General features: G+C 41.1%; 1 protein-coding gene and 1 pseudogene across 6 annotated transcripts; one reads left to right on the forward strand and one right to left on the reverse strand.

Moving 5' to 3' along the window:
• Nucleotides 1–1,058: 1,058 nt before the first annotated feature.
• LOC129179441 (deoxyribonuclease-1-like) lies at nucleotides 1,059–1,642 on the forward strand (annotated as a pseudogene).
• A 601-nt stretch (nucleotides 1,643–2,243) lies between these two features.
• LOC129179211 (gastrula zinc finger protein XlCGF57.1-like) lies at nucleotides 2,244–18,603 on the reverse strand. 6 transcript variants are annotated; one of them, XM_054772143.1, is made up of 3 exons: nucleotides 18,301–18,603; nucleotides 13,138–13,470; nucleotides 2,244–3,615 (listed from the first exon to the last, which is right to left on the reverse strand). In XM_054772143.1, the coding sequence occupies exons 1-3, from the start codon at nucleotides 18,416–18,418 to the stop codon at nucleotides 2,249–2,251; spliced, it is 1,818 nt and encodes a 605-aa protein (XP_054628118.1). In that variant the 5' UTR covers nucleotides 18,419–18,603; the 3' UTR covers nucleotides 2,244–2,248. The 6 variants fall into 6 exon arrangements, with proteins under 6 accessions (XP_054628118.1, XP_054628120.1, XP_054628121.1 ...); XM_054772147.1 differs by lacking the exon at nucleotides 2,244–3,615 and adding an exon at nucleotides 8,184–8,424; XM_054772148.1 differs by lacking the exon at nucleotides 2,244–3,615 and adding an exon at nucleotides 9,281–9,555.
• Nucleotides 18,604–25,335: the final 6,732 nt, after the last annotated feature.

Raw genomic sequence — 25,335 nt, forward strand, 5'->3', positions numbered from 1 at the left:
TCTCGTCCCGAAAAGTTTCTCAAATAGACACGAGTCGGACGCCGTCTTCAGGCATACAACTCGGACAGACAAAAATATTTTTTATCTCGCGAGTCGTATGTCTGACGATAGAAATACAACTCATAGGTTCTCGGACATAGACGTTGTCAACAATTGACAATTGGCCGATGAATAAAAAATATTTTGGTCCTCTGAAGTCGCGAGTCGGTATATAATCGTCAGGCATACAACTCGTAGATTATCAGACAAAAAATATTTTTGTTGATCAACCGACATAGACGTAAATTGTCGTCAACAACATTGACATAAATCGTCAAACATCCGACTTAGACAAAAAAAATATTTTTATCGTCGACGTTAGACGTCAACGACAATTTACGTCTAAGACAACGCACGTCGATGTCTACAAAACATTATCTCGAGACGGTCCGAGTCGTATGCCTGATATAAAAAATATTTTTTTGTCGAAAAAGATGTTAGTCGTCGGACTTACGACTCGGACAAAAAATATTTTTAGCGACATTGGTCGTCGACGGTTGTTGACACAAATTGGCAAAAATATGACTCAGACATCGTCGGACAAAAAAATATTTTTGGCGTCATAAATTGTCGTCAACAACGACAAATGTCGTCGTCATAAATTGTCAACGTCTACGAAAAATTATTTTTCATCCTGAGAACCTCCGAGCTGTATGTCTATCAGGCATACAGTATGTCTCGGACACTGTCAAACAAAAAATATTTGAATCGATGTTCATCATCGACATCGATGGTCGTCGTCGACACGGACAATCGTCAAACAAAAATATTTTATCCCTGGAAGTCGTGACTCATATGTCTACCACGTCAGGCATACGACTCGGACACCTTTGGACAAAAAAATACTGTCGTCATCGTCGAAAAATGTCGTCGACATCGCCAATAATGTACACCAAACGTCAATGACGTTTGTCATCGACCGACAAAAAAATATTTTATCTCTTGTCGTCGACAACGTCGTAAAAAATTAAAATTTATCTCGGGAGACCGCGAGTCGTATGTCCAAATTTTTTTTTTAAATGATTAAAATAGCTTCGTTTAACATTCAAAGATTCGGTCGCAGAAAAGTTAAGAATCAACAAGTGTTTATGACATTACTCAAAATTATCAAATGATATGATATCGCCGTGATTCTAGAAGTTGTTGACGCCAGCGGCGTATCTGTGCGTACGCTATTAGACGCGTTGGGTGAAGATAACGCGTGCGAAACAAGCACTCGATTGCGTCGAGGTCGATACAAAGAACAGTATTTATTCTTGTAAAAACGCGAAACGGTGAGCGTGGTAGACGTTCATCAGTACGATGACATAGCGACTCAAAAATGCGACATGTTTGCTCGGTCATGGTCGGTTACATGGTCAAATTTAAATTGGATTCTAAATCGTTGCCGGATCTCGTCGTTGTACCCATACACACAAAACCTACGGATTCCGATAAAGAAATTAACGGCTTAAAACGTGTCGTCGACTATGTCAGACATAAATGGAAAACTGACAATGTGATGCTCGTAGGTGATTTTAATGCCGACGGAGGGTACATCAGTTGTTCTAAAATGAAATGTATGAGTATACGAACAGATACTAAATTATTTCGCTGGCTCTAGCCGTTTGCTCTCGTTTGTGTCTAATACCGCCAAGTCGTGTGTCCGTCCTCTTGGTCTTGTGCACATGATGCACATGTTGTTGGACGGTGCGAGAGGGGATACAAGACGTCAACTATTGGATGTTCACAGGGCCCTACTTATGTTATTTTGGTTGGTCTAATTAGACTCACATCGCATGTATACAGTGTCCATATACAGTCATGCATGGCATGTATGCCGCATTATAGAATACAATAGAACCCTACTAACACCAGTACTCAGTCATCACACCACACATTCCATATACAGGTCCCTTTTACCATCTAATTCAATTAACGCATTATTACATGAGATTGTTATCTAGTTTTTGCATCAACTGGATTTCACTACTTAACTTTAAAAGTATATTTTTTAGGAGACAATAGTACAAATATTTACAAAGAAATATAATAAATATAGCCTCTTTGTCTCTAAAAACGACAGTCATTGTCTCCATAATCTCATTTTTGCTTCACAGACTAGTCTTGTAATGTTTGTTTGTTAAATGTTTTGCATTTAAAACCTCACACGGGTACACTACAAGTATACTTGAGTACCATCTAGTGGTTCAGATGTTTTGTAGCACAATTATCGACCAGTAAAATGTGTTACTGTGACAGGCCTACCTGTGTGTGTTCTCATGTGTAAAGCCAGATTTCCGTTTTGTGAGAATCTTTGACCACAAGCAGAACAAACAAAAGGTTTTTCTCCTGTGTGTATCCTCAAGTGTGATACTATATTTGCTTTGTGAGAGAATCTTTGACCACAAACAGAGCAAGCAAAAGGTTTTTCGCCTGTGTGCGCTCTCATGTGTAATACCAGACAACCCTTTTGAGAGAATCTTTGACCACAAAAAGAGCAACCAAAAGGGTTTTCTCCTGGATGCGTTCTCATGTGCAATACCAAAGAACGGTTTTCAGAGAATCTTTGACCACAAACAGAGCAAGCAAAAGGTTTTTCTCCTGTGTGCGTTCTCATGTGCATTACCAAAGACCGCTTTTGAGAGTATCTTTGACCACAAACAGAGCAACCAAAAGGCTTTTCTCCCGTGTGCGTTCTCATGTGTAATACCATATTAGACCTTTGACAGAAACCTCGACCACAAACTGAGCAACCAAAAGGTTTTTCTCCCGTGTGCGTTCTCATGTGTGTTGCCAGGATTCGATTATCAGAGAAACTTTGACTACAAACTGAGCAACTAAAAGGTTTTTCTCCTGTGTGTGTTCTCATGTGTCGAGTCAAATTACTCTTATTAGAAAAGCTTTTAGCACAAACTGAACAGGTGGAATGTTTACTCACTGTCTTATTTTTCGAGCATTCAGAGTGTTTGTTTTCAGTGTGAGTCCTCATATCACCTTCCCAGTGGTCTACATCAGCTTCTGCTTTTATGTGTTGTGGTGAGCTGCTGCTTGGAGGCTCCGCCCCGCTGTTCTTTTCACATGGACTGTGATGAAGCTGTATGTGCTCAGATGGTTTGTCTTCATGGTCTTCCGTCTTCACAGAGACAACAGTCAGTGGCAACTTGGTGAGATCAGCCTCCCCCGGCCCGAGAAGACACTCTCCCTCCTCGGTGATCCAGAGTTCCTCCTCTTCTTCTTTCACGTGGGCGGGCTGCGGCTCCTCCTGCTTCAAAGCGAAGCTCTGCCCCTGCGGTAGAGGGGGACACTCTTCTTGATGACCAATCATCTGCTGGACATCTGAAGGACACAACCAATGTGAGGGCTCAGGTGTTTTGTCTTCATGGTCTTCTGTCTTCACAGAGACAACAGTCAGTGGCAACTTGGCGAGATCATCCTCCCCCGGCTCAAGAAGACACTCTCCCTCCTGAGTGATCCGGAATTCCTCCTCCTCCTCTTTAATGTTGGGGAGATTTCGATCCTCCTGCTTTAAAGTGGAGGTAAAGCCCTGCAGCTGAGCAGGACGTCCTTCTTGACAACCAATTAATTGCTGGACATCTGCAGGACAAAACACAAACACACTTGAGCTCAGATATGATCCTTGAGACACTTCTACTGTATTTGTGTGTAGTGTTTTGTGGACATTTTGTGCTTTGCCCGAATGATGGATCACATGACTTGGCTTAGACTGACACAAGTGGAGCTAGAATCATTCGATGTACATTCCGATATGACAAATCTAACCCTAAGGTTGGCCATAGAGTCTCGAGAATCGATGGGAATCGGGACTAACATTGCCTAATGAACGTTACATAGCTAATTTGACTGACATATTACCAGTACTCAGGTTATGTACACAGCTATTTAGGAGTTATGTGGAATTATATTTATTTCCATATGGAAAGAGGTAGATCATTTTGATTTGTACTAGCATGCTGAGAAAGTGCATGCACTCCTGATCTACATGTATAACGTACATAAATACCTACTCATATTTTGTTGATAAATATATTAAATATATATACTTTCTATATTTATAGTAGTAGGTAGATCTTTGGGACAAGTGTGAGCACCCCTGCTCTAAGTCATTGCCTCTCAAAATGTGCCCCCACCTGTAAACTGTCAGAGAGGCAGGGAGGACTTTCAATATTAATGCAGACGTGCCAACATGTATGAATTTGCCGTACTCAGCATGCAATTTGACTCTTGAATACGCTTATATTTTCCTGGTTTCGGTTTCGAGGTCAGTCTGTACAGTACAGAAGAATCAATACGTATTATCAGTTTCTCAACAGTATTTCTAATGGAAGGGAAGCATTTTTGTCCCCCAGCAGGGCCATGACAGAAAATAATTGAGAATCACTGGTCTAAGCAGTCAGAATCAGGGATGTCCAAAAATAAATGATGTCTGTCTCATGCCAATGTCACCGAGGGTTTCAGAATGCTCGCTGATGTCGGTGAAGTTCGATGCACAAAAAGGACGGAAGAATTTAACATTCATTTTAAGAAAAGCAGAGTGAAAAAATATGACTGGACAAACTTCTTTCCTTAAACAACTCACAAAACAATGCAAGTGCATTTTGAAATGTTTATTGTCCAACAAATTGATGCTCAAGGATATTATTGTCAACATTTTTTGAGACCAAATAAACCACTCTTATAATAATATCTAATAATGATAATAAAAATAATAATAAAGTTCACTGTTTTTTTTCTCTTGTCTACTTTTCTTTTTTTTTATTTATGTGAGGGCTGTCCAGCTGTCCTTTGATAGTTATAATTTTAAAAACAATAATTAGGGCTGCAACTAACGATTATTTTAATAACCGATTAATCGGTTGATTATTTTTTCAATTAATCAAATTGGATATTTTAAAAAACACATTTTTAATTTCCGCCTCTTTATTCAGAAATAGAAGATTTCAACTGACAGCGCAAATAAGTGCACAAACACCAAGTTGCTGCTTGTCCATGCCTGTTTGAACTTAACATATCATACAAGGTATAATTAAGCTGGTAGGTGTGATGACAGGCTGGTGGCTTCTGGTCTACAGGAAATATTGAAGGATAACAGTCTTGTTATGACATCATATGACAATCACATGATGTGATTTCATTTTAAGGTGTATATGAGATGTATATGATATGAGATGTATATGAGATGTATATGAGGCGTATATGAGACGTATGAGATGTGTATGATATGTATATGGTATGTATATGAGATGTATATAAGACGTATATGAGATGTATATGATATGTATATGAGACATATATAATATGTATATGATATGTATATGAGGATGTATATGAGACGTATATGATACATATATGAGATGTATATGATACGTATATGAGATGTATATGATATGTATATGAGACGTATGAGATGTGTATGATATGTATATGAGATGTATATGAGATGTATATGAGACGTATATGATACATATATGAGATGTATATGATACGTATATGAGATGTATATGATATGTATATGAGACGTATGAGATGTGTATGATATGTATATGAGACGTATATGAGATGTATATGAGACGTATATGAGACATATATGAGATGTATATGAGACATATATGAGACGTATATGAGATGTATATGAGCCTCCACATCGCTTCTTTCAAATCACTATTCTCTCTATTTTGCTCTTACTAGTTTCTTCATTTCTCTTTGTCATTAGAGGTGGTCGAGTATTGACTGAACTGGGACACACAGGTACTCGTGTCTGCTAACGTGTTCACTTACCCTGCTGCTGCAGGCTAAATTCAAAAGGAAAGCAGGTAAGGTGGCATTAACTGTGCAACTGCTACTCCAACTACATTTGTATAAATGTATTAACCCCGTGGAAAAAGCAACAGATCCGCTCCTTGCCTCAAATCAACTCTCCTTTCCACTTCCTGTTCCTGTCCAAGCTGCTCGCTTGCTAAAGCAAAGCTAAGCCCAGCACTCAGAGAACCCGGGCATGCAAACCTAGACTCACTCGCCAATGCCGGTATGAGGGGACCGACAAGTGAGTCCACGAGTTTAGTGAGTCGGGTAGGTGAACTTGTTGCGCATGTGCGAGGTTGGGGTGACGTAGACGCAGCATTGAACACTGAATCATATGTCGACATCACCGCCATGTTGGATGTGGCAAGAGAGAACGGGGAAGATGCCCAATTCATGTTCTGCATGGAATTGTACCAACCTGTTTACAGTCCAACAAGATCTCATGTGATTACCTTTCACAGGTAAGGCTGAACAAAATACTTTTGATTGTATTTGGCCATTATAACATCGTTTTATGAATAAAATTTGTTGACTTGGTAGGATAATAATGTGGACACAGCCTCCTTTGGAGGAACCTGCTTTAAGTTTGGTCCATTTGCATGCACTTGGTCAAGGGGCAGATCTGACACATCCAAAGGTATCACTGCAACTCCAACCATCTCATGAGGTGTTTGTGTAGTGTGTATATACACTGTATGTCCGTCTAGCAATGTTATAAAATTTTGAAATTTGTCAAGTCTGTCGTTAATTCTGATAAAACATGGCCTGAACTTTGATTTGATACCTCATTCACTTCTCTACCCCAATTATGAAACAAGTTAGAGCAGATTTTATACCGGAAAATAGCGCCTTTGTTCCCCATTGCTTTAACATTGAGTCAAGACAAAAGCTGTGATCGACCCACAGACCTTTAGCAAGTAAAACCGTACTACAAAATATATAATAACTTAGGCTGTGAAAATCTGTTTTAAAAGTCAACAGAGTAACCATTTACATTGTTTTGATCATCAAAAAGTCCAGGGAAGAAAATTTAGTGTCATATTTCATGTTGGCCTAGCACTGCAGTCCAGCAGCAAGCTGTGTATTAGTTTTCACCCCACTGACCACAAGAAACACACCTACCAATGTACAAAAATCCACCAACATCCACTCCATATTTGAGAAAATCAATGTTTTATAGCATGATTTTGTTATTATGAAGGATGGATGGATGGTTGGACATGTATAGTATCCATATTTTATTTGCTTTTATATTTACAGTCAAGGCATCCATGCTGAAAATAGGACAATGCAAACGCAACATGTAGTAATTCCGTGTCAAAAAAAAATTCACACAATCAGATTTTAATTAAATTTTGTCTGCAGATAGATATTAAAGTGTATGAATATCCTATATACCTTTTATCTTGCCCGGAAGCTCCGATCCATGAGTTTGAAAGGCTTCAAGTTGTACTTATAGTAGATAGTTCGGATTTTTTGACATGAAGTTGTATAACGTCATCAGCAGTGTACTTCATCAACGGTCCCGCAAGTCCAGTTCTGGTCGGAGATCCGTTACGAGGTCATTTTTATGATGCAAATGTGTTACTCTTTTTAACGGATATTTTTGTGCGCATGTAAATTGAATGCTAGTACTAGTAGTACTTTAATCACTTTAGCGAGTGGCTCATAAAAACTCGAGTCAGTAAAATGAAAGGGGTTTACCGTCACTATTTCACATTCTTTGTTCTCTCTGAACTTCAGTGCCTTCGTCAAGCTAGCAATCGTGGCAGTTCTTTAACTTGCTCAGCGAGGCCGATTAACTTCTTATCAACTCTATTTTCGGGGTTTAAGATAGCCTCCAAAAACGTTGTTGGAAACTTCAACTCACTCACCGTTATCTGCACCTCTGGGCTGTTTCTCTGTTGATGATTTGCCGGGAGTTGGCGCTGATTCTCTTGCACTTTCTCTTTGACCGGACGTCGCCATCTTAGCATAACAGTGGTCCATCTTCTATCACAGCCTTCAGTCTTCACTTCAGATAGCACTCCAAACTTAACTTCCGTTTCGTAGGCTTTACAAAACACCAATCTTAGAGTTAGGTGCTGTGTATCTATAAAACTGCTGATATGTTGTATAATCGTTGAATCTTATGTTGGGAGCTCCAGTAAGGCACAGCTGCTAAGCACACCTTCTTCTTCTTTATGGCGGGTCGCAACCAACGTTCTGGTGCATACCGCCACCTACTGTATCGAAGTGTATATCCTTAGCGTGAATACTTAGGTTACACACATACAAAGGGTTGCCTGGCTACCAGTACAGTACCTCTAGTGATGTTACCCTTCCCCAAGATGCCCTCTAAATTCCAGCCCCTATCGATCTTATACAATTTGTCCCTCAACACATTCTTCTGTGGTATATTTCCTGCACTCCATCAACACATGCTGCACATTCTCTGTTACGCCCCACACACCTCACATGTCTGTTGCTGCTTTACCTACTAAATACAGTGTTGCTCTTAAACCAGTGCGGCCCAACCTAAGCCATGAATATACTACTGTTTTAATTCAGTCACTTTTCCTCCGCTGTTGCATTGCTGGACATCTTGGTCGTCACCAGTTTCTTCTTCTTCTACTTCTTTTCATTAAAAAAAAGGAACCATAAAATCACCTTAACCTTTTGGAAAGAACATACAGTACATCACCTGTGACACTTATGACAGCACATTGGTGAGCTCTAGCAGGACTTCCTGGTAAGTGAGAGAGCACGGTGTGTTCCACCGCTGAGCAAGGCTGCTCATCTTGCCCGATGAATTCAATTATTTTTCAGGTTATTAGCTTAGCCTTCTGACTGTCACACACGTACATAGCTGCCATTTGTCTGATGATCAGAAGGTGAGCCTCGAAAACTCAGAATACTCCGTCAGGAGTTTGTTATTCAAATGCCGTATAGCTTTTTAACGTGCTTTGTGGCATGTCTTTGTTTTGAAGGAAAGTGGGAGGACGACGCTGCCCAAGACGTTAGTTACAGAAAGACACTACACTGCACAAAAGGATCACTGCAATGCAATAGTGATAGCCGATGCCGATCACGCCATTTTTCACGGAAATGGGCCAATACTGATCGGTGGCGATCGATCGGAGTATCCCCAATAAATATATACATACACAAACACACACACACACACACATATGTACATATATTAGGGCTGTCAAATGATTCAACATTTTTATCAAATTAATCAAAATTTTAAAATTATTCATCATGATTAATCAGCAATTGTTCCTACGTGTGAAATACGCTCATTTTTGCTGTACTTTATGAACAGAAAGATAAAGGACAGGACACAATTACAATTATATATATTTGTACGTATTGGCACAGTGGCAGTGAATGCACCTCGCTGTCTAGTGACAATGAGGACGTGTCGTTCCCAGGACGATCTGAAGAGAGACGTGTTTGTGAGTTAAAGATACATATATGGTGTTGGAATTGCACTGCTGTTGATGGGTTCAGGTCAGAATAAAGTTCTTCAAGAGTGACAGACTCTGTGACTCTTACCGCTTTTCTACTGTGCCTGGTTTGGAGCTGGTTCTCAGAGCTTTGGTTTTCCATTGTCATGGTTCCACAGTTGGTTCAAACTGAAGCTATCTTTTTTGATTCAACACTCGACTCCAAAAGCTTGCTGAGCCGAGTGGGCGAACCGTTAATGCATAATGAGGTGGGCAGGTTTACCTAAGAAAAGAGTTTGGCAATTACCTTCATCTTTACTACATTGCATTACAAACGCTAACAATGGAAAACGCTAAGAAAACATGGACACCAGTGGGAAACCTCTGTCTCTTGTCCATTTGGACATCTGAAGAAGTGCAGACTTACTTGGTCTATCAAACAAATAAATAACTAACTTCAGAAATTACGGACTACAGAGACCAAAAGAAAGTGCCTTATTGCCTTATTTTGAGGATCTTAAGAAAGTTTTGTCCCACAGACCAGCACATTCTCTAGATTCTTCAGTTTCTCCATCTTTGTCCAACAAGTTGCATTTGAGACTCGACATACTCCGGTGACAATTCAGCACACAGGACAGTAGATACAAATAACTTCTGCCATCTGCCAGGGCTTAGAAGCTCAACTTACCATTCAAAATACCCTTTTCTTCGTCCATTTCTGCTCAATATTTGGTCCCGCTTGTGGCTCAACATGAACTGCAACACTGCTGTATTTTCTCAAACTACCGTAAAAAAGTGTCTTTTAAAGGGTATCTCCGCTAACTCCTTATCAACGCATTAACTTTGAAAGCTCTACTTGAGCTGAGAAAATGAGAATATCAATACTTTTGATACTTTAGTCATTTGAGGTAATGCATAACATTAACAGGAGCTTGCGTGCTACGCCGTAAAGCTACGCTAACGCTGGCCTCAACTTCAGTCTCTTCCCTGTATTTCAGCAGGAAAAGTGCAAATTCAGCAATTTTTACTTCCGTAAATGTTAAAAACGCTTGGAATCATACAGAAGGAGCCTGACTTGTCATGATGACCACACATCACTGCCACTATTTATGGGCAGTCCAAGGCACGCCTGTGGAATATCAGCGTCACCTGAGGTGGAGGACTTATGAATGCTCACTAACACAGATTTGTGAACAATATTTGAGAGAGGCCTTTTGTGTCACAAATTAATTAACTGTCTAAAGTCTTTCAGCTCAGCTCATGAAAAATAGAAGCAAGAACAAAATTGTTTGTTTCTGTTGACCACACACACACACACACACACACACACACACACACACACATATATGCAACACATATGAATTTATACTGATTTAACAGACACAGGTCTGTTAAATAAATATAGTTTTTATTCTGTAAAATTAAGCAGGACAGAAAAACTATTTTATACTGTTAATTTTATTTTGCAATCCAAAATACATTGAACAATACAATCCGAATGAGGCAAAACCAAAAATAAATCTATATTGGGCTTAACGTTACTTTTTCTTCTACCATTTGAAGCCAACCACATTACAGTGTGACCTTTTGGTATTTTGGTTAGGCTAATTAGAATGTTGTCACACTGGTATGACATTACTTCAACACATATCCATGGCTAGCCATATACAGTCATGCATGACAAGCATGTTGCGTTAGACCAGGGGTCACCAAGGTAGCCCCCCCCACGACCACATGAGGTGCCCGCAAGCCTGCTTTTCATTCAGGTGTTCAGTTAATAATGTGAGAACACTAGAGAGAAAAGTATTCTGAAACATAAAATGTGAGCATTTTGTGAATGTTTTGGTAAAACAAGCATATTTGCTCTGTTTGGGTTGAAATAAAGTATGAAAATCATTTCTACAAAAATGAGTAGCTCGTGGCCATTTTCATTTTCTAAAAGTAGCTTTCGCAAGAAAAAACGTTGCTGACCCCTGCGTTTGACAATACAACCCTACTAACACGAGTACCAAGTCATGATATCACACATACAGGTGCCTTTTAACATAGTACCTTATTTACATTTATTTAATTGTTGTATCTACTGGACTTCGCTACTGAACTTTTAGAAAGTATATTTTAGGACACAATAGTAAAAATATTTATAAAAGGAATATAATAAAAATAGCCTCTTTGTCCTTAAAAAGGACATCCATCCATCCATTTTCTATGCCGCTTATCCTAATTAGGGTCACGGGGTATGCTAGAGCCTATCCCAGCTGACTTCGGGCGAGAGGCAGGGTACACCCTGGACTGGTCGCCCTAAAGACATAACATCGTAATTTTCTCCATAATCTCATGTTATCTTCACAGGGTAGTTCCTATCTCTGTATTAAAGCAGATGTAAGTGTTGTTAAGTTGGAGGAGACCTTGTAACTTAAAGTCTGTCTGTATGTACAACACTACTATAACACGCTGTCACAATACAATCACAAATTCTTGACCACTGATGGACCCTTATAATGTCCAAAAGAAGACAGATGAGAACAAAATCTGAGCAAAAAAAGTCTGGTATCATACACATCATCTCAACACTTTCGCTGTGACTTCTCATGAGTGACATAGCACTTCCATAACAATCACTTTATTTCATGTTCTCTGTTGTGTGTCCGCATGTGTACGCTCAGACTTCTCTTACTAGAATGAGGCTTTCCACAAACTGAGCAGCTAAGAGGTTTTTCTCCTGTGTGCATTCTCATATGCATTACCAAACCACGCTTTTGAGAGAATCTTTGCCCACAAACATAGCAACCAAATGTTTATTTTCCTGTGTGCGTTCTCATATGTACTACCAGACAGCGTTTTTGAGAGAATCTTTGGCCACAAACAGCGCAACCAAAAGGTTTTTCTCCTGTGTGTGTTCTCATGTGTACTACCTGACACCCCTTCTGAGAGAATCTTTGACCGCAAAAAGAGCAATCAAAAGGTTTTTCTCCTGTGTGCGTTCTCATGTGTAACACTAGCGTAGACTTTTGAGTGAAAAGGTGACCACAAACTGAGCAGCCGAAAGGTTTTTCTCCTGTGTGCGTTCTCATGTGTGAAACCAGAGTTCCATTTTGTGAGAATCTTTGACCGCAAACAGAACAACCAAAAGGTTTTTCTCCTGTGTGTGTCCTCATGTGTGATACTACATTTGCCTTGTCAGAAAATCTTTGACCACAAACAGAGCAACCAAAAGGTTTTTCTCCTGTGTGGGTTCTCATGTGTAATACAAGAGAAGGTTTTTGAAAGAATCTTTGACCACAAACAGAGCAATCAAAAGGCTTTTTTCCAGTATGCCTTCTCATGTGCATTACCAAAGATCGCTTTTCAGAGAACTTTTGACCACACAAAGAGCAACCAAAAGGTTTTTCTCCTGAGTGCCTTCTCATGTGTAATACCAGACAACGCTTTTGAGAGAATCTTTGACCACAAACAGAGCAACCAAAAGGCTTTTCTCCTGTGTGCTTTCTCATGTGTACTACCAAACAACGTTTTTGAGAGAATCTTTGAGCACAAACGGAGCAACCAAAAGGTTTTTCTCCTGTGTGTGTTCTCATGTGTAATACCAGAGTAGACTTATGAGAAAAGTTTCGACCACAAACTGAGCAACTGAAAGGTTTTTCTCCTGTGTGTTTTTTCCTATGTGATACCAGGATTCGATTTTTAGAGAATCTTTGACCACAAACTGAGCAACTAAAAGGTTTTTCGCCGATGTGTTTTCTCATGTGACGATTCAAATTACTCTTAGTAGAAAAGCTTTTAGCACAAACTGAACAGGTGGAACGTTTCTTCCCGGTCTTATTTTTAGAGCATTCAGAGTGTTTGTTGTCAGTGTGAGTATCACCTTCCCAGTGGTCTCCATCAACTTCTGCTTTTATGCATTGCGGTGAGCTGCTGCTTGCAGGCTCCGCCCCTCTGTCCTCCTCATTTGGACTGTGCTGAAGTTGTAAGGACTCGGGTGATTTGTCTTCATGGTCTTCAGTCTTCACAGAGACACCAGTCAGTGGCAACTTGGTGAGCTCAACTTCCCCCAGCGTGTGAAGACACTCTGTCTTCTGAGTGGTCCAGAGTTCGTCCTCTTCCTCTTTAATGCTGGGGTGCTCTTGATGTTCCTGCTTTATAGTGAAGCTAACGCCCTCAGTAGGACATTCTTGACAACCAATGAACTGCTGGACATCTGCAGGACACAAACACACCTAGTTCAGACATGATTCTTGAGATGTTTCTCCTGGAACTCGTTGCACACCTTTATGTGTTTGTAGTGTTTCATGAACATTAATTTAGTTATTTGTGAGAATGATGGGGCACTGTTTACTATGGGATGTAAATCTCTAGCCATTTGATTAGAATGTATACACAAGTCACGATACGATTCAAAAACTTTATATTTTAAAAACAGAACGATTTGATACAATTCTACGTTTAATGTTTGTTGATTTCATGTCCCTAGGACCAGATTTGGCCGCCGAAGACCAGGTCACCCGGGCAAACAAATCCGAGGCCATGGTTCTCAGCCGGAAAAGGGTGGAATGCACCCTCCGGGTTGGGAATGAGGTCCTGCCCCAGGTGGAGGAGTTCAAGTATCTTGGTGACTTGTTCACGAATTAGCGAACGTTTGAGCGTGAGGTTAACAGGCAGATCAGCGCGGCGTCTGCAGCAATGCGGTCGCTGTACTGGACCATAGTGGTGACGAGAGAGCTGAGCCGGAAGGCAACTCTCTCCATTTACCGGTCAATTTATGTTCTCACCTTCAACTATTCATGACCTTTGGGTCGTGACCGAAAGAATGAGATCGCAGATACAAGCGTCTGAAATGAGTTTCCTCCGTAGGGTGACCGGACTCACCCTAAGAGATAAGGTGAGGAGCTCAGTCATCCGGGAGGGCTCAGAGTAGAGCCGCTGCTCCTTCACATCAAGAGGAGCCAGTTGAGGTGGTTTGGGCATCGAATCCGGACGCCTCCTGGACGCCTCCCTGGTGAGGTGTTCCGGGCAGGCCCCGTCGGGAGAAGGCAGAACTAGGACACACCGGGGGGGATAATGTCTTACAGCTGGCCTGGGAACTCCTTCGTGTCCTCCGGGTGGAACTGGAGAGGTGACAGGGGACCGGAAAGTCTGGGTTTCCTTACTGAGACTGCTTCCCCCACAACCCGGACCCGGATAAGCGGAGGAGATTGATGAATGGATGAATGGATGAATGGATGAATGGATGGATGGATGGATGGATGGATGGATGGATGTTTGTTGATGTACACATTAATCTTACATTATGAAACAAAGACACAGACAAAAAAAAAACGATTCAATTTGTATCACGATTGGTGGTTGCCGGTACAATTCAAGGATGAGATTGGTTAATTTAGAACAATATGATCCGAAACAAATGAGAAACTTCAAATTGCTTCTGTAACTTTTTAGCCAAAAATTCAACCAGTCTGACTGTAAAATAAATACCTGGATACTGGACAGTGCAGGTGAAGTTCCCTTTCACGTTGCTTTTAGTAAGGGAATCATGCACCATAAATTAATTACGGATATAAAACAAACAAGTAAACAACAATTAATGGCAAATGCATTCACATTTTACTTGATAAGTGCAACCAACACTTCAGGTTGAATTAACAAGTTGAATCAAGTCTGTGATTAATGATCTACATGACTTGAACTTTGATTTGATACCTCATTCACTTCTCTACCAAGTATTAAAAAAGTTAAAGCTAATTTCGTACCGGAAAATAGTGCCTTTGTTTCCCATTGCTTTAAGCTTGAGTCAAGACAAAAGCTGTGATCGACCCACAGACCTTTGGCAAGTAAAGCCGTACTGTAAAATATATAATAACTGCTTTAAAAGTCAACAGAGTAGCCGTTTACACTTTTTTGATAATCGATAAATCCAGGGAAGAAAATCAAGTCTCATTTCATGGAGGCCTCACTACACACACCAGACTACAAATTGCATGTGCACAGTAATTCCGGGGCAAAATTAACATATTTCGCACCATCAGATTTAAACCAAATTTCACCTGCAGATGTCCTATCCTACGTACCGTTTATCTTGTCCTGAAAAGTTGGCCTTAACTTTCTATGTGACTTTATGTGGACCAACACTATAAATATAAAGTATAAATCCAGTATAAAGTGTGGCGATGACATCACAGGCATACTGAATCGAGTGTAGCGTCCGAGGTGTAGGGCATCTAGAGTCACTCTTTACAGGACAAAAGCTCACGAACTTGTGTTCTTTGGAGAGGATGTGTCGGCTCCGTTTATTCAATGTGCTAACCACACTGTAACCTTGGTAACCACAACAGTCGCCTTTACATGACGTCATTCGTGCGCCCCACTCTACAGGCATGAATAATCAACTTAATAATGAATAATCAAACTATTTAACGTCTTTATCATTAAAAGTGCTTAAAAAAACATCCATAAAGCCTGCCGTGCTTAAATCGAATGCTTCATTTCTTAGTATCGATTAAATCGATGGATTACCTTTTAAACAAAGTTAGATCGATATATCTTGTCTTGAATTGAAACTTTGCTGGACACCGATCAATGTAGTTGGATCATAGGAATATAAATCGATGCACCAATGTATCAATGAATCGTTACACCCCTATAAGTAATCATGGCAAGCTATACCACGCTCTGTTCATCTTGATTTTGTATTGCATTTAACTCATTCAATCCATGTTCCCACCGTCAACTATGGTCATGAGCTTTGGGTCGTGACCGAAAGAATGAGATGGCGGATACAAGCCGATGAAATGAGTTTCCTTTTTTTAGGATGGCTGGACTCACCCTGAGAGTGAGAGGCTCAGTCATCTGGGAGGGGCTCAGAGTAGAGCCCCTGCTCCTTCACATCGAGAAGAGCCAGTTGAGGTGGCTCGGGCATCGAGTACGGATGCCTCCTGGACGCCTGACAGGTGAGGTGTTCAGAAAGAGAAAGGCCCTGGGGCAGACCTAGGACACGCTGGGGGGATTATGTCTCACAGCTGGCCAGGGAACACCCTGGTGTCCTCCTGGTGGAACTGGAAGAGGTGGCCGGTGACCAGGAAGTCTGGGCTTCCTTACTAAGACTGCTTCCCCCACAACCCGGATAAGCGGAAGAAAATGGATGGATGGACTTTAAGTGCTCCCAGCAACTTTGCTATTAATTTAACAGTTTTGCGATGTTTGCGGTTCGTCTTCCGTCGATTGTTGAAAAACGTTAGATAAATAAGTTAGTAAATCATAAAAAATTATGTGCCATGATTAAAAAAAATGCAGCAGCAACACGACACACTGGTGGCAGTCCCATGTAGCCCACCACCATAGCTTGGAAATCTGACAAGTCAAGTATTATTTTTCCCTCCATGTTTACGTGCTAGAGCATACTAAAAAACATTGTGTCCGCTCATGGGTCAATCAATGAAAGTCACGCTTATTGGTCCTCGTTTGGGTGAAAGCGATGTTTAACATTTTTCAACTTTCTGGGATTGCGTCACAGCGTGTGCACGATGACATGCACAAGCATAAAATTTAACATGCACGGATTTCACGTGTCGCTTAGCTGGACAGAGACTCGCAAGCAGTGATCGCCCTGTCGCACAGGTTCTATTGAAAATTAATGGACCAGAGGCGACATTGCCTCCCGTGCTTGGAACCCATCAATCAGATGTGGTCGCTCGTTCGAGCCCGTCGTGTGCAGGGCTGGACTGCAGGGATGGCCACTGTTACATATGTACATCTACTTTGAAATAAATGAAATTTTTCAGAATGTGTTGAGTGCTTGTGTTGAAAATGTCTTCCAGCGTTTTTTGTAATTTCTAGCCATATATTAAGTACATGTAAGCCAGCATCATTGGCAGAGAAGACAAAGGCATCTGTCCATGCAGTATTTTAATTGTTGTAATTTTCTCCTGAGATGTTTCGTTTGGGGGAGATATATTGATGGTTATTAACGCGGTGGGGAAACACGTGTCTGTCACGACTCAATCAAAGCAGGCATGCAAGCACTGGCTAGAGTCCCTTGATAGAGAGAGTTACGACAACTGAGATGTTGGGGCCAATTCAAGCGTGCACAGTACGACAATGCATGTAAAAAGTGGTATAAAGAATATTCAGGTATTCAATGTAATATCCATAAATTAACTGCAGTTTAGATTAAGTGCACGAAATGATGTTCCCCGACCATACAGATCAAAATAAATCTAAAATTGGGCCAGATTATAAACAGTATAATACGATTTATATATATATATATTTTTCATTATTGCACTTCACATCTAACATTGCGAATTCCTTCTACAGTTTTGAAGCATTTTAAATGAAACTTAGGGTAAATGAGGACATTGACATGAAGATGTGGAGGACATGGTTTTTTTGTCTTTGTTTGTCGGACAAAGTGTTGCCATGGTAACTACAATTTAATCATAAGCAATCATTGTAATTTGTATTTGTGGAATTCCCATTAAACAGAAATTCACAACACCAAACACGACGGGACCAAACACTCTCAATTGACTCACGTGACTGTATTTTTTCGACTCGTCATGTCGTAATTCTGTCTATCAAGGGACTCTTGCACTGGTCGCTAGGGTAGCTCCCTTCCTAGCGCTCATCCAATCACCAGTCAGAAGTCACAAGTCAGAAAGGATGCATTCACGGTCTCACAGAAAGTCGAATATTTTTAAATTATTACAAAGATGAGCATTTTCCCCAATCGGGTCTTAAAAATTCGAACATTGCGAAGGGCTACAGAAAAGAGGATGAAGGCACTACAAATAGCACTCGATTCACTTTAGTGATTGACTCCTAGAAACTCGAGTCAGTAAAAGGAATTGAGTTTACCATCACTATGTAGCACATTCCTTGTTCTCTCAGAACGCCAGTGCCTCCGTCAAGCTAACAATCATGGCAGTTCTTTGTTTAACTCGCTCAGCATGGTCCTTTAACTTCTCATCAACTCTCTTTTCAGGGTTTAAGATAGCCTCCAAAAAGAGGTTGTTGGAAATTTGAACTCGCTCACCGTTATCTGCACTTTTGGGCTTTTTCTCCGTTGATGATTTGCTGGGAGTTGACAGCGCTGATTCTCTTCCGCCTTCTCTTTGACTGGACGTCGCCATCTTAGCATAGCAGTGGTTCATCTTCTATCACGTCTTCAATCTTCACTTCAGACAGCGCTCCAAACTCACATTCCGTTTCGTTGGATTTACAAAATACCAATCTTAGAGCTCTTCGTTGCTATATAAGTTGTGTATCTATAACTGTTTTTATCATTGAAATTTCTGTCGGGAGCTCCAGAAAACCACATCGCGTCAGCCCGCCTTCTTCTTCTTCTTCTTCTTTTAGTTTCATGGCGGGTTGCAACCATGACTTTAAAAGGTGCATACCGCCACCTACTGTACCAGAGTATGTAACATGGGCCATATACAGTATCTTATTTTATGCTAACTTAGATAATGAGGAGACTACTTATACTACTACTAATAATAATCCTAATAATAATACTTATAATAAAATATTCTACTAATTATCTATATTCTATTATATCATCCTGTGTCCTTCAAATATTCTATCACTGCCCTCTGTATATCTCTTACCCCCTCCCCACCTGTTCCTAAGATACCCTCAATGCTCCATTCCCTTCCTATCTTCTTAATTCTTTTCCTTAACGTTACACGTTCTTCCCTATATCTCTTGCAGTGTAGTAATATGTGTTCTACGTTCTCTATACTTTTGCATTCCATACATACTTTTGATTTACATTTCCCCATCAAAAACATCTTGTCATTTAACCTGGTGTGATTGAATCCCATCCTAGTTAACACTATTTCCTCTTTTCTGTTTTTTCTCTTCACCCCTTGTGCACTGATAGATTTTTGTACTTTATAATACTTTCTCCCGCTACTACCATCGTCCCACCTATTTTGCCTTTTCTCCATCATTTGTTTTTTGATTATTGCCTTTACTTCGTCTTTACCAGCAGGTATATTTATAATTTCATTCCTTCTAATTCCCATTTTAGCCATTTTATCTGCCACCTCATTCCCCTCCACCCCTACATGTGCAGGCACCCAGCAGAATCTTATTTCTATTGTTAACATGTGTAATTGGAATAGCTTTGATGTATTTCTAATAATAAATCCTCTCGACTTGATTCCATATTATTAATACTATATAATGCTGCCAGAGAGTCCACACAACATACCACTCTATCTGCTTTTATTTCCTCTATCCATTGCAAGCCTATAATAATTGCCATCATTTCTGCTGTATAAACTGAGAGCTGGTCAGGTAATCTTTTAATGATGCTACAGTTCATTGATGGTACATAGATTCCAATCCCCACCTTCCCTTCTTCGCTTTTTGATCCATCTGTATACATATCTAAGTAACCATAATATTTGTTTTTAATATATTGGCTTGCTTTATGTCCTTTTTCACTATCTTTCCAGTTATTTTTTAACTCTGTTATATATATATCTACTTCAGGTTTAGGAAATAGCCAGATAGGAATATTGCTTATGGGTGTGGAATTTTTAATATGTATATTTTTTGTATGTATATTTATCTATTTTATCTTTAATTACCCACTTAAAAGCTATTACTTTTAGTTGTATTATACTCCCAACATTCCTCTACCACATTCTTTTCCAGATGTCCATGCCTACATCCTTTAAGTCTACTCCAGTATGTCAACATAAGTTGATCTCTTCTCAGGTCATACGCTACTTCTCCTAACTCCACCTGCATTGCTTTCATTGGTGTTGATGTGATTACACCTGTACTTATCCTAAATGCTTCATGAATACTTTCTTCTATTTTCATTAAATGTGTTTTAGCTGCAGCTCCATATACAAAACTTCCATAATCTATATTTGCTCTCATCAAAGCTCTCTCTCTCTCTCTCTCTCTATATATATATATATATATATAATATTATATTAATATATAATATATATAATAAACTTAATGAGAGCTGTTACAGGTAAGGAGTGGGGAGCAGATACTATATATATATATATAGTATGACAGAATCAGTCCCAGGCTGTCGGTGGATTCTGAAGGGGCTTGAGAAGCTGGTGGGGTGGGCCCGGATGCGTTTCAAACCTGACAAATCCAGATCAATGGTGCTGAGGAAAGGAAAGGTAGAGGACAGGTTCCGGTTTAACATCACAGGCACAGCCATCCCAACTATCTCGGAGAAACCAGTCAAGAGCCTGGGAAAGGTTTTTGACTGCTCTCTGAGAGACACAACATCTGTACAGTCGACCTGCACTGAGTTGGATGGCTGGCTGAAATCTGTGGACAAGTCAGGCCTGCCTGGGAAGTTTAAAGCCTGGGTCTACCAACATGGCATTCTTCCCAGGATCCTGTGGCCCCTCCTTGTTTACGCAGTCCCCATCTCGACAGTTGAAACCATGGAGAGGAGGGTCAGCAACCACCTCCGGAGATGGCTTGGATTGCCAAGGAGCCTGAGCAGCATTGCACTTTATGGAAACACCAACAAATTACAACTGCCTCTCAAATCCCTGGAGGAATATAAGGTAACCAGAGCCAGGGAAGTGGTTCAGTACAGGGACTCATGTGATCCAAAGGTGGCTAAAGCAGGGATCCAAGTAAGGACGGGCAGGAAATGGAGGGCAGAGGATGCAGTTCAAGAGGCTGATGCTCGGCTGCACCACAGGAGCCTGGTGGGAGTGGTCACACGAAGCCGAGCAGGGCTAGGTTCCTTTCCGTGTCCCCAATTGAACATCAGGGGGAAGGAAAGGCGACGCCTTGTTCAGGAGGAGGTGCGAGCAGCAGTGGAGGAGACCAGAACCTGCAAGGCAGTGGGAATGAAACATCAGGGAGCTTGGATGAGATGGGAGAATGCAGTCGAGAGGAAAGTCACCTGGGCAGAGCTTTGGAAATCTGAGCCTCACCGCATTAAATTCCTCATCCAGGCAGTGCATGATGTGCTTCCAAGCCCGTCAAACCTGCACACATGGGGTGTAGTAGAGTCACCAGCATGCCCACTGTGTTCAAAGCGAGGAACCCTGGAACACATCCTCAGCTGCTGTACAAGGGCACTTGGAGATGGACGGTACAGGTGGAGGCATGACCAAGTCCTTAAAACCATCGCTGAGGCCATCAGCTCAGGACTGGAGTGGGCAAAGAAGTTCCGTCCCTCCAAGAAAACCATCGCCTTTGTCAGAGCTGGGGACAAGCCAACTCCTGTCAGAAGAACAACATCTGCAGGCATAGTGATGTCTGCAAGAGACTGGCAGTTGTTGGTGGATCTTGAACATCAGCTGAAGTTCCCCAGCCACATTGCCGTCACCACCCTGCGACCAGACATTGTCCTCGTGTCAGAGTCCACCAGGCAAATAGTGCTGCTGGAGCTGACAGTCCCGTGGGAAGATCGACTGGATGAAGCCTTTGAGAGGAAGCTCTCCAAGTACGCAGGACTGGTCAGCGACTGCCAGCAGGCCGGCTGGAGAACAAGGTGTCTCCCTGTGGAGGTTGGATGCAGGGGTTTTGCAGCCCGATCCTTGGCCAGAGCCTTCAGTAGTTTAGGCATTGAGGGAGAGAGAAAGAGGAGAGCCATCCGCAGTTCCACCGATGCGGCAGAAAGAGCCTCAAGATGGCTTTGGCTCAAAAGAGGGGAGCCATGGAGTCATGGAAGCTAGCTAGCCGTCTGGACACAAGCTGGGGTCTGATCAGCCCCGGCTGGGTCACCTGGAGGAGGGCGTATGATGTTGAAAGACCCGAAACGCCTTAAGATCCCAGGAACATCACTGAAGATGTGTCCAGACCAGGCATCAGTAGATGTATGTACACAGCATATATATATATATATACTGTATGTATATATATATATATATATATATATATATCCTCTTACATTTCTCTTCTACCTTTTCCACATGGCTCTTCCATGTGCCTTTCTGATCTAGCCACATACCAAGATATTTAAAATGATCTACTTTTATCATGTTTTGTCCATATAGCATCAGGTTCTGATTTTTTATGCCTTTTTTCCTGGTAATCGTCATGTAACATGTTTTATTGGGTGATAGCTTAAATCCCCAGTCATATGACCATTGTTCTATCTTCTTTATTGCTTCCTTCATTTTACTTGTCACATTTATAGAATCTCGTCCCCTTGCCCAAATCACTCCATCATCTGCATATAGGGCCGACCCAATCCTTCTATCCAAATTCATGAATATATCATTTATCCAGCCCGCCATCTTGGCCTTCTTCTTCTTTTGCTTTACGGCGGGTGGTACTGAACGTAAAAGGTGCATTACTGCCACCTACTGCATTGGAATATTAACTAGAGTGAACACACAGTACATACAGGTATGTGCTAAGATGGTCTGTCTCTCTTCCTTTTTAATTCCCTCTTTCCTTATCATTTTTGTATCAACAAATGACTTTCTCCAGTACAATGCTGTTCAACTGATGTTCACGAGGGCATAGCACAAAGATGAGCAAACTACGGCCCGCGGGCCAGATCCGGCCCGTTGTTATTTTTAATCCGGCCCGCCTAAAATTGTACAGAATTAAGGTTTGCTGTGAATGATTGCATTCATTTCATTTTGACTTGTAATGACGGCATTTCAACACCAGGTGGCGCCGTAGCCGCAGTGACTTGAGAGAGCCATTTCCAATTACCGCTTTTCTTCTACTCGCTTGCCAACGTTACCACAGGTGGATCGCCAAATCTGACAGGAAATAACGTCGGGATGCTCAAGAGAATTAAGGACAGGTGAAAGAGGAAACCCTGAGCAGGAGGTCATTTTTCTACACTGCATAATTCACCAGGAAGTGAATGTGTAAATCCGTGTTGCAGCTTGACCACGTAATGACGCCGGTTGTGAAACTCGTTAACTTTATTTGAGCGAGGGGACTTCATCGTCAGTTTGTTCATTTTCTTGAAGAAACTGGCGCGGATCACACGGACTTACTTTACCATTCTAATTTCCGCTGGTGAAGTTTGGGAGAAGTATGTCAACGTGTGCGGGAGCTCAAACGGGAGATGATTTGGTTTTTGGAGCTACTTGAGAATACTGACACATTTCCTGAGCTGAATGACAGTTTGGCTTTCCAGAAGACGGGAGCGAAACAAACTTGTCAGCGCGTAGTTTCCCCATTGGAGCTGAGAAGAGGAGAAGGCGAGAGGAAAACAAAAATATTTCTTCAAAACTACCGGAGGTGTGAGACTTTTTCACAGTCACAACATGGTAGACCCACGAGGGCAGCAGCACCGCTACTGTGAGTGTCAGCGAGGATGCAGCCGTTTTAGAGATGAAGCTGCCAGTGATCCTTTTCGTCACAAAGATGTGAGTATATTGAGACTTTATCTAGCTCAGGAAAAGGGAGAATTTTCTTCTTTTGGGGGGCCGGCAATGACTATGTAACTACAGTAGCAACTTATACTGACTTTACAGATTTCAAAAGCAGAAAACAAGTGGCATCAATTAACAAACATTAATTAATTAAAGTATCACCCAGTTTTGTTATTACCACAATTTTCCAAGATCATTAAAACTTGACTACTACATCACATTATTACGTTATCTCATCAATTTTTGATGTATTCAACTAGAAGAGAGTGTATTTGGAATACAGGAAGTGAACACATGTATTGCAATTGATGTATTACGGATGGGGGTAGAATTAAATAAGATTTGCTTCTTCCTACTCCTTTTGCACATGTAGAACTGAGAATTGTAATATGTGATGTATTCCAATGTAACTTGTATGCATGATCAAATAAATTAAACCATTACCATCAATTACATACTCACATTTCGTAAAAATTTAAATAAAAAAGGAGGATGTGGATGGCCACAATGACTAAGTTTGCCTCGGGCCCACAAATGACTAAATACGCCCCTGGTTTGAAGAAATGACTGCCTGACGTGCAATCTTCAATACGGCCACAAGACGGCAGCAGTTGAAACGTCATGTATGCTTTCTATGCTGTAACCCTCCATCGAAGTGGAAAGGTTCGCGAAATTTGGTAGTGAGATGTTGAGATGAACTCCCAACAGAGGTTTCAGGTATACGATACAAGAGTAGTATCACAACTAATATAGCAACTAGAGATAGGCGGGTGAAGCCAAAAGGAGCTATGAGGCTTTCCTTCAAATTTGCCGAAACGGATTCGGAGCTTTGGCGCTTCAGTGAAACCAATGTTAGGGTCAAGTCAAAGCAACCTACGTCACTAAACGGAGTGAAACACTGGTCGCCATTACTAACGCACAAAAAACTCGCCAGTGCTCTCCTCACAAATACACATTGTTCAATAGCGTGGTGGTTCCATACACCACTGGCGCTCAGACAAAATAACCTGTCAACCAACGGCAGCCACCAATCCGTTTTTAAAAAAAATTAATGTAATTTTTTTTCAATCAACTTTATTAATGCCTTACAAATTACATTAACAATGCATTAAACCATGGGCATGAGCAAATAACAGTTGGATAACAAAAACACATAAAATAAATCATACAGAAATCGAGATTAAAGAAATAAAAACGTAACAGAAAAGTGATAAATAACTAAATTAATAAAAAAAGATAATAATAATTATTATTAAAGTAGGCAGCCACCAATCCGTCTCGAGCCGTCAGTACGCGCTGTGACGTACGACGCGTCAACGTAATCGGTCACGTGATATTTGCAGACCCACACAGGCTCCGAAGCAAGGACGCTAAATTAACCGATGTAACTTTTACAATCTACTTCCGTAGTACGCCATGCGCGGCCGCCATGATGAGAAGCAAAATCGATAAACATTGCGTTGTGCAGATGTCCTACGCACACTGTGCATCCATTAATTTCTGTAATAGACGCCCCAAAAGACCAGATTTGCCATTTTCAGGTTTCCGAAAGACAAACATAGATATTTTTTTATACTCAGCTTAGAATTAGTGAATACATTGTATACTGTTGTTCGCCTAGCCCCGCCCAGCTCAGCTGTCTTGCTTCCCATCATGGCGGACTTGCTGCGCCAAGGCGTACTACACTCGGTTACATGTATTGCGGATTTGACGGTGTCCTAATA

The sequence above is a fragment of the Dunckerocampus dactyliophorus genome, chromosome 4 (genome assembly GCF_027744805.1).
Source record: "Dunckerocampus dactyliophorus isolate RoL2022-P2 chromosome 4, RoL_Ddac_1.1, whole genome shotgun sequence".
Taxonomy (NCBI): domain Eukaryota; kingdom Metazoa; phylum Chordata; class Actinopteri; order Syngnathiformes; family Syngnathidae; genus Dunckerocampus; species Dunckerocampus dactyliophorus.